General features: G+C 41.2%; 1 protein-coding gene across 1 annotated transcript in view; it reads right to left on the reverse strand.

Annotated features, from left to right (window-relative positions):
- The window catches only part of GTF2E2 (general transcription factor IIE subunit 2), a 65079-nt gene that overhangs the window by 4450 nt on the left and 50111 nt on the right, over positions 1-10518 (reverse strand). Inside the window, exons 5-6 of the mRNA XM_018557905.1 lie at positions 8909-9091; positions 4820-4913 (exon numbers count right to left, since the gene is read on the reverse strand). Of these exons, the coding sequence (XP_018413407.1) occupies positions 4820-4913; positions 8909-9091 (277 nt within the window). The remainder of the gene's footprint in view (positions 1-4819; positions 4914-8908; positions 9092-10518) is intronic.

Consider the following 10518-nt stretch of genomic DNA (forward strand, 5'->3'; position numbering starts at 1 on the left):
CCCCCCCCCCCCCCCCCCAGCCCCCCCCCCCCCCCATTAGTCAATCGGCTTTTGTTGAAGGAGCCGGGTGAAAACTTGTTTGCCGAACAATGACTGGCAATCAACTGCAGTCATTGTGAGAGTATTCTGAGCAGCTGTAAGAATATCGTAGTAGTACTTTTTGTAACCTGGAAATCCTAAAAACTATTGTGCTTTGATTATAAAGCACCACTATAGATGACACTGCACCCTAAACTGGTATGTCCATTTCCGGATCTTCCAACACCCTCTGTATAATGCAGATGTGGATCAATAAAGTCATATGGAAATATCCCTTGTGCTTCCATGTACCTACTAAAACTCTTGGAGTTCTACACTTTTACAAATACTACTATGTCTGACAATTGGCCTAAATAGTTAAATATCATTCCACTTATAAGACCCCACCCTGGGTTAGCCTTAAGTAACTGAAGAGCCATCCACTTTGTACCGATAACCTCCTTTAGATCCTGCCTAAGGATAGACTGGCCATCCCCAAACCAATCACAGCCCACTTCCTAAAGTCTGGGATAACCTTATAAAACACTGGCGCTCTTATGTCCCCTTATTTGCCCTTGCAGTCCATCTTATATAATCCTAGCTCATGGCCAAGAGCTTCACTACACTTCAGTAAGAATTCAAACTTCCTCTCTCAGAAATCTTTAGATGCCTTTAAATGAAACACTGTCACAAGTATGCTTAAACCTGGCTCTGTGGATCCTTACTCGTACTCCGTGTTGGAGTCTAAATGGGAGGTGGAATGTGAGCAAACAGCGAAATCTAGCTACCCCAATATAAATGCTTCGGAAGTGAACTACAATTTGCTCTCACAGTGATACTTAATGCCAAAGTCGCTACATTCACCCCTAATTCTTCCTGTACAACTTCCAGGGATGCGATGACATAGGTACTCCAACATATATGGTGGACATGCCCAGTGGTGCTACATTTTCATGGAGGCACTACTCCTTATACAACTAGGGGGAATTACACACTCTTGAGTTAATGCCTTGTATTGACTTAAGTAAAGAAGCTCTTGCACAGAGGAAAAGCTTCATACAGGATTGATGCACAAATCTGGAAGAAATTCATAAAGCACACGAAGATTCAAGTACGAATACATGTCTTGTATTTAGACAATATTTGCTTATCATGGAGTTCAGCTTTAACGTGACATTAAAGGATAAAAAAAATGTTTCCCTCCCCCAATGTTAGTGTGTAATCCGATCTTCTTTCCTGATGTTTTCATCTGTCCCTCCAGCGGTGTGACGTCACTCCGATCCAGCGCTGACTGCTCTGTCCCTCCGATCCAGCGGTGTCTGCAGGCGGGTGCACGCCTCCATAGACTTACCTTGCGTCTCTGCTCGTCTCCCAGCCGAGAATCCGAATTGCGCATGCGCCCGCCCCAAGATGCTTTGCGGCCGCCCGAACAGTTTCGTTTTCTCGAGCGGGAGCTCGCAAAGAAAAAAAAGGTACGTTTAAACCGCTGTTGTAGCGTTTTTTAAAAAAAAACTGTTTGCCTATATCTACTGCCTGATAGCTTTTAGAACCCCTTTAATATGTGAACACTCCACTGCTACTGGCCAGCCTGCCCACTGCTTGTTTTTTTTTAGGCTATAATAGGTCATCGGACATTATTAATTCTTGCCCATTGCTAATGCGGATGAAGCACTGGAAAACCAGGCAGCACATTAACAAAAAAAAAGTGCCACTAGGGCAGCAGGGAATTTAGGACCGCCCTTTTACATCTAGAAACCCCTTAAATTTTATTTAAGGTACCGGTACACATGAAATTGTTGTCACCCGATATCAATTTCTTTCGTATCAGGTGACAATCTTCACATATATCGTTAGCAAGAATGCCCATGAGCTGACTTTTTTCAGGGACGCAGCAATTACTATTGTTTATCTGTGATTAGGCAGGCATTAGAAGTATCTGACTGCAATCCCCTCTTTCTCTATATTAATTAACATGGATTCCCAGAGGTTCAAGTTTATGTCTATCTGTTGATAGTAAAATCAGTGTAGAGGAAATGAAAAACAAAATGTCTGGTAGCCAGTTGATGTAAACACACCAGACGTATCTCTAGTGTCTATGGCTAGATTTAAAGTCAAACTTGTATATATTACAGTAATGTTCTACATGTACCATTTATGTAGAGCCCTAGAGAATCTATTAATTCATATCATTAAGACATTTAGTTTATTCCATGTTACCAAGAGATTACAATTCAGAATAGACAGATGAGAAACTGTTAATTTGCTGCCACCCTGTGGAAAAAAAAGATCACAACATCATAGATAAATAGTAAAGGACCTCAAGCCATATTCACAAAAACTAGGTCATCTGGGACATTTTCTAGTCCACTAAAAATGACAGCATTAAAGTGTTTTCATATGTCGTCATTTCCACACACACAAAAAAAAAATGTATGTAAAAATACTTTTTGAATGAACCCTAAAAATACTTTTCTTGGGAGTCCATTGAGGGTGATGCTGCTGTTTGCAGGAGGATTGGATACTGGCAAATAAAAATCTCTAGGCCAGCCCAGGGTATGACTCCTCCTACCACCAGCATGCCTGTTTTTGTAGCAAAGAAATCATGATCATAAATACGGAGCAGTGGGGCCTCTGTCCCTCAATGGACTCCACGAAAAGAAATTTATAGGGAGAACAAAAATCCCATTTTCTTTTTTGTCCAATGAGAGACGCAGCAAGTCCTAAACCTTCGGGATGTCCAAAAAGCAGTCCAACTGAGGGGTGAACAACAAACAATTGCTAATAGACGAAAGGTAACAATAACTTAGGAATGCTAGCAGACCAAAGATGCCATTCGAAGCTGGCATCAGATGAGGCAGAAACATTCACCAGAGGCCTAGTGCCAAAAATCCCAATAGGCGCTCACAGCATGCACATACACAAGACAAGACTCCATCCAGTGGAATATCAGTGCTCTATCCCACAGCGTTAACCCCTTCCATTCCAGCCTGAATGGCCTCTGAAGACTAAGTGAGTGTTCAGAGACAGGGCAAGTATAGAGGCACTGCCAGAGGTTCTGGACCTGGAAACTGCTCCACAGCTAACCTAACCAGAACGGAGTCTGGTCATAGTGCCTAAGGGACACTTCCAAGCGAACGCCACAATCATCAAATCCAGCAGGGCCTGATAGCAATAAAGTCCATAAAGTCCATAGCCAGGCTGAGGATGACCGTGCTGGATAGCCACGAGTCGGTGGACAAAATCACTTGCAACACTCAATGTAGACTAATCTTGACAAAAGAAGAGCTAGAAGAAGAAAAAAAAGTAGCTAGGAAAATTCAAAGGTTCAGCAGAGCCCCAAAAAAGATAGCTTTTCTCCTAGAATAGTAGCAAAAAACTGGAGGTATGCTGATAGTCTAAGGCAGAGGTAGCCAAACTCCGGCCCTCCAGCTGTGGTGGAACTACTATTTGTATCATGGGATTCGTAGTTTCACCACAGCTGGAGGGCCGGAGTTTGGCTACCCCTGGTCTAAGGGGTTATAATCTGGGATGACCTATAGTTTTTTGTAGGGATGCACAGATACTTTTCGAATACCAGTGCCGATACTTGGCATGTTCATGAGAACTACCAGGGTTGCAGCTGTGACTGGGCTCTGGTGCTCCACCACTGTCCTGAAATAATTGGTCTGTATAGTTTTAGAAAAACTGTCACATGACAATAAACAAAAATGTATCAGTACTCGTACTTGTAAGTACTCGGCCAGTACCAGTACTCGTACTCGCAAAACTGGTATCTGTGCATCACTTTATTTATATTTATAAAAACAAAATCGTACATTAAAACAGAGATGCACAAATCCCAGGAGCTCCGTGTGCTCCTTACAAATGACAGCTGGCTCCTAATTTTTTATTTAATCTCTAGTCTAGTAGCTCAAAAGTATCGGTACATGTATTCGTACTTGTACCGAGTACTGTACTTGGTATCTGTGCAACCCTAGTTTTTTGTATGCCAATGTGTAATCCGCCTGTAGGCGGCAACATAACCCAAATGTTTAAGACTTCCTGCGTCTCTCAATGGATGAAAAAGAAACTCCTATTTCAAGTAATCATTTAGCTTTCCTAGCTGATGTTGATCCAAACAAAATGTCAATACTTCACAGATCCCAAACAAGCAAGCAGCCAAGAAAACACCTTTAATATCTCGCCTCGATTACTGTAACTCCCTCCTTGCTGGCCTACCACTAAATAGCCGATCTTTCTATAATGCTCACGGTAGAAATAAGATTACTAGAAATATCACATCACCAGTGATTACAGACAAGATTAAATACAGATATACCTGCTGTCCTTTAAATAAATATTGAAAAAAATGTACCACGAGGACATCTAGTGGTCATTTGTTAGAAGGAACTAGAAAGAGGGCTATAAAAGCTCTAGCGTGGTTTGAAGGGATAGACCTATGACCTCCTGAGGACGTCTTGTATGACGAAACGCGTCGGGGCGGGTCTATCCTAATTCGATACCACGCTATACCAGGAAGTAGCAGGCGAGTGAGACGCTACAATGGGGCATTAAATTAAATTTTTCACTAAATGTTGGGGTTTAATAAGGAGTTGCGCTAATATTGCGCAACATAAAAATTTGCAACTACCACCATTTTATTCTATAGGGTGTTGGCATTCAGAAAATATATAATGTTGGGGGGTTTTAATGTGGAATATAACATGGGTGCAAAAAATTAAAAAAGGGCCTCAGTCATGAAGGGGTTAAATGTTTGTTCTAAGCAACATCTATTTTTCCATTTAATTCTGAAACGTGTTACCTTCGTCTACAGTAAACTGGCAGCTTTTGTCGTTGTAAAAAAGGATTTTCTTCTTGTCCGGTCTTGTAACAAAGGTAACCTGGTCCCCCAGTGCCTAGTGTGAAATAAAGTAGAGATGAATTATAAATTAAATGTAAAATGATCAATGCCAGCATTTTGGCAATTCATTTAATTTCACTTCATTTTTAAATCTGCTCCACTCACCTGCCAAAAGTATTGGTGCCGGTCTATAAAACATGGAGATACATTTTTCATTGCCCATACCATTTAACACAAAGCTGGCTTGGGCATAAATGGTTTTATAATTATCAACTCAAGGTGGTAACAATTTACCCTGCCCTATTAAGCAAAGTTTTCACCATCATCAAACAGTGATATGCACATCCTGTCATTTAGGGAGCTACACCTGTTAAATATGTTGTTTTCTATGGAATCTATATTTACAACAAACAGCATTACAGATGTATAGAACGTGAGAAAAAGCAACAGAAAATTATGAACATGCAGGCATATGCTAATATAGGATATGAAAATAGTCGGTTAATACATGTATGAAGCTGTTTTACCTGCCAAAAGATTAAATTTTTCTGTCCACCCAGTCCTGATACAGTCTTATTAGACAGCAATTTTAGGTTGGTGACCTTAGTTATTGCAATTTATCAATACAGCAAGGTCACCTCCTTGTTCTCATCATGTGACAGTCTGGTGAAGGAGCAGCAGCAAACCGATTTGGCTCACCACTCAGTTGACTCTGCTCTCTCCCTGTCAGCATGTTCAGTGTTGGTACATGTGCATCCACCTGTTTGGCCCCTAATGTTGTCACGCTTAGCATCCTCGGAGTTAAAGTTGGTAATAGATGTTCTAGAAAACAATGCCTTTCACAGTTTATAAATGACACCATTCAGGCTAGGTACAAACGTACGAAAACAGCTTACCAGCTCAGTCGCTTAGGTATGAACCTAGCCTCACACTGAGCTATTTGTAGCGCAATTTCAGCACAAAAATCGCTCAAATATTGCTCAAAAAAATAATCGCTCAATGTAGCTCATCCAATGCATTTCAATGGAGATGTTCACATCTCACAGCTCAATGTCACCTGTAGCTTATAGCTCAAGCTTGTCGCTCGAACATGACCTATTTTTTCAGCGAATTTTGTGCGATTTGGCCCCAAAAGGCTTTGACTGCCAAAAGAAGCATTATGTAGTGCCACAAAATGTGCACTCTAGCTCAATGTAGCTCAGCTCAAATCCACACTGAAAAAGCGTTTTTTGTTTTTTTATGTAGCTCAGTATGAATGGGGGTCTGAGAGTTGTTAGTATTGTCCTAAAGCACAGCATGCTTTATAATCCATGTAAAGGGGTAGACAAAATAGAAGACGAATCTAACATTATAATAATATCAAACATCTATTTAAGAATAGGGGTCACCCTATGCCTTCAGAACAGCTTCAGTTCTTCTTGGAAGTCTTGAACTGTGTTTAATGGGATGTGGCACCATTTTCAAGAACAAGGTCACCAACCTAAATCCTCAAATGCTTTTAGAGAAGGAGGTGGAAATCAACTTTGTACCTCAGCACTTCCAACAACAATTCATCGATGCTGAGATCCGGTGACTGATGAGCCCATGGAAAGTGTTTGCTAAACAAATGAATGTTTTCATGAACACAAACATAGAGCCAGAGTAAAGGGGGATTATCATCCTGCAGTATAAGATTATTATAAGGAAATGTCTCCACTCTAGGGTGGGTGCACCTGGTCCTATAAAAAGGCCTCACATTCCTTGACTGTAACATGAACATTAGAGGCAACTTGTACATGATTGCTGCCCGTATAATTGCAAATCTCCCACTGCTGGCAAGAGATAATGCTAGTTGAAGGCATTCTTCGTTTTGTCCGAATATAAAACTTGTCTGGGTGTAGGAAACAAGAGTACAAGATTTAGAGCCATTGTTTCGTTCTGCAAAACAAATAGACAGTTAGCGAGGTAGGAGTGGGATCTGCCTTGTACCTTTCATCCAGTTATTACCATGCGAGTAGTTTATGTCAATTTCCATGTTCATTTATAACAAACTGTAATACACGAGGATAAGGCGCTGTCTGTTTTGCATGTCTTGTGAGGAAACTTCACAGTGGCCTTTTGATGACGGCAGCCTGCATACAATTGATGTTGGAGAACATTCTATTGGGAGTCTGCTGTGGTGTGCAGTTTTTTGGACCATTGTTTAGTTGTCCATATTCGAAGCCTTAAAAAAATGATGCACCTTTGTGTGCTGACCCTGAATACAAGCAATTTCCTCATGGTAGCCCTATTGCAGTGTGAGGTTATAAAGTGCCAATTAAGTTCTCTGTGAAATGTTGCCATTTAGCTAATTTTCTGTGAAGGCCACACAAAGTTTGGAGGTCTGTAGCTATTGACTCTGCCTGACTATGCCTGTAAGTAAGTTCCATGCATGTCATATGCTATCATTTGTGATAATGTTCCCTTTAAAAGCATCAAATTATTTTACAATTTCTTTGGCAATGCACCTGCAGTTCAAGCAATTACTAGTTGGTCTCTAAAATTCTATTAGCGGTCTAATATTGCTATATAAAAACACACATATCAAAAAGTGATAGTGGATACCTCTTTTACTGGTGACACATAATGGTAACTGGCAATCAACCTAATTAATCACTTTCCCGCTGCTAAAGTTTTTGCATCCCATAAACAATGTTTTTTTGCTCACTTGCAATGTGCCTTTGAACTTGCTAGAAAATTTAGAGAACTATGGGGTCAGGGCTTTTCCCCATAGTTCTCCTAAGGGGAACGGGAGGACACAAAGTAGTGTCCTCCCGTCACCCTAAGCTCAGTATACCTATACCTGTAGCTATACAGTATGCATCTACAGCTCGCGGTATACTGAGACGCCGCAGCCGGGACGGATCCCGACATTACTGTCGAGATCCACCCAGCTGCGGGATTAACAGCTGCCTCTGCCTATCTAGAGGCAGAGCCATCTGTGCCTGCCCCCTCTCCCGTGGGGAATCCCTGCAGAGAGCAGCGAGTGACAGTCACGGCTCTCTGCAGGGACAGGATCAAGAAGTGAGCGAGTGACGGTATGTGTTCGCTCACTCCCCGATCTATTGAGACCTCCCTACATAACTTTTAATGAAGCAGCCAGGGGAGGAGTGAAAAGTAGTATTATAGAGTGTCACTTGAGTGAGGTCGAGTCTGCTAGGGCTGCAAATATCACATCCAAGATAGCGACACCCCAACAGCAGTTTTGGGGCTTTTGGATGTCCACCACAGAGGGGCATTGAGAGGTAAATAACATCCATAAAATATGATAAATCTTATGGGAAGATTGTGAATAAAATGAATGGTCTGGTAGCTTTCTTGTGTGACCTGTTATTTTTTCCATTACCTGTTTTTCTTGCATAGATCAGCTGCTGAGCATTTATTTTAAGCACACAAAAATGCATAAGGTGGCTCCATAGGAGCAACGCCAAGTTTGTAATAGAAGCTCTTCATTCAAGAACTTCATATGCTTCCTTCCATCTCTCTTTCTTTACAAGAGGCTCTCAGAACAAAGTTGAATGGACCACTCCCTTCCCCATTAGCGCTTCTCGTAATATGATTAAGAAGCAGATGAAAAGAATTCTACAACTCCTTATAAATATCTAAAGCAAAATGCTGGCATAAGTCACCCACTGATCCCTAAAGAGCACAGATGCTACACAAAGTTTATTTTTTGCTTAACATGTCTCTTTCCAGTAAAGGAGCAAAACTCATAGAAAGACAATTTCCTCACTTCCCTCAAAGTTAAATGCTTGACCACAGAGAGGATTCAGCGATGCACTTTATTCTAGTGTTAATATCAAAATCTGGGTATGTGACATTCCAGCTCCTCTTACAACAGAATGACTGTTCCTTTGGGAAAATGCCAGCAAATCCTTGACATGTACTACTAGCTTTGTATTAACCACGAAGGCAATCATGAAGTTACCAGCTCTTGCTCAACCACTATGATGTTAGAAGTAGCTCGTAAGAAATTAAATATAAAAAAGGTAGATAAAAAAAATTCACAGACTTATATAAAAGAAAAAATACCTTAATTGCTTTTTGTGCATTGGGAAGTCCTTCTTCTATGTCATCTAGTAAGATGCCTCCCAGTCCCCTCTGATCATGCTTGTCCAATAGTCTCAGAAGAGCCTTCTTGTCTTTTAAATTAAACCTGGGCTTGAAAGCATATCTTCCATCAATAACTTCAATCTTAGGATTGTTTGCAAGAGCCTAAAAAGAGTAAAAGGATAATCCTAAATAACAATACTTTAGCCAAGAAGAACATGGAGCCCAATTTCTACTTATGCATAAATATTCTATTGTGGTTTGTCAGCTAAATCTAAATTCATTGTTCTAAAATGTGGGTTACACACAGTTATATGTGAAGTAAACGCATTTTAACTAAGCCAACACTGCAACAGTATATAATCAAGAGCATTTACCAAACAGATATTTCAGTTGATGTTATATGTTGAAGAGCCAACACCACCTGTTTATGTCCCTCAAGGATTGTGTTTCCAGGTCTGCACACGTCACAGCAATAATGAGATGATCCCCCTCTCTTTATAGCATTTTTATTTTACATAATGCAATGGAGAATGCAGCAGGTAGAGTGTCATCCCCTGAAAGACTGGTTGAATTTTTTTTTTTTTTTTTTAAGGTGAAAAAAATGTTATTTACATTTTTGGATTATACCATTAAAGATGACGATAGGGAGGTAATCTTCACTCTGCAATTACTGGAGCTGGACTTCTCTATTTCAGACATAAGAGAAGATACAAAAATTATGAGGAATCTTCTTTAATAAGGGATGTTGGAAGCCTATCGTACTCCTGGCACTGCCATATTGTGTGACATCAGCGTGAGTGGATGTCAAAAAGCAAACTTCAATTACCACCCAGCTCACCAATTCCCTGTAGTGCCAGCAAAACCTCATTCCTTGTCTGCTGCATGCAACATCAACACCCAGGGGAATGGCAAGACTCTGAAGTACAATTACTATGTGAAATAATGAAGTTGCCTTTAAAAGGAGAACTATGAGGTGAGTGCTTTTCACTCACCTCATAGTTCTAGCCGACCTGTGACAATGAGACTGTCACAGGTCGGCTCAGTAGATCGGGAGGTGAGCGAACATATACCGGCGTTCGATCACCTCTCGATCCTGTCACGGCTCTCTGCCGTGACAGGGGAGGGGCTGGATTCCCCCTCTCCGCTCCGCCAGCGCTGACTGGCGGATCGGACGGGGGAGGGGGCGGGTACAGCTGGCTCTGCCTCTAGATAGGCAGAGCCAGCTGTCACTCACGCAGCTGGGCGGATCTCGACATCGATGTCGGGATCCGCTCCGGCGTCTCAGTGTAGCTCGCGGTATACTGAGCTTAGGGTAACGGGAGGATGCTATTTTGTGTCCTCCTGTTACCCTAAGCAGAACTATGGGGAAAAGCCCTGACCCCATAGTTCTCCTTTAAGAATTAATCAGCTACTACACCAACAAAGGATGAGCTCCCCGGTGGGCTCTATAAATATCAAAAATGTATAAATTGGTTTATGTAAGCATTTACATATTTGCTAGAAATTAAAATTTAGCAATGGTTTATTACAACTATAGTTAATTTTAACACTAGAATCACAAGCTACACAAATAATTTTTGTTTTGGAAG

The sequence above is a fragment of the Nanorana parkeri genome, unplaced genomic scaffold (genome assembly GCF_000935625.1).
Source record: "Nanorana parkeri isolate BGI_ZX_2015 unplaced genomic scaffold, ASM93562v1 scaffold310, whole genome shotgun sequence".
Lineage (NCBI taxonomy): Eukaryota > Metazoa > Chordata > Amphibia > Anura > Dicroglossidae > Nanorana > Nanorana parkeri.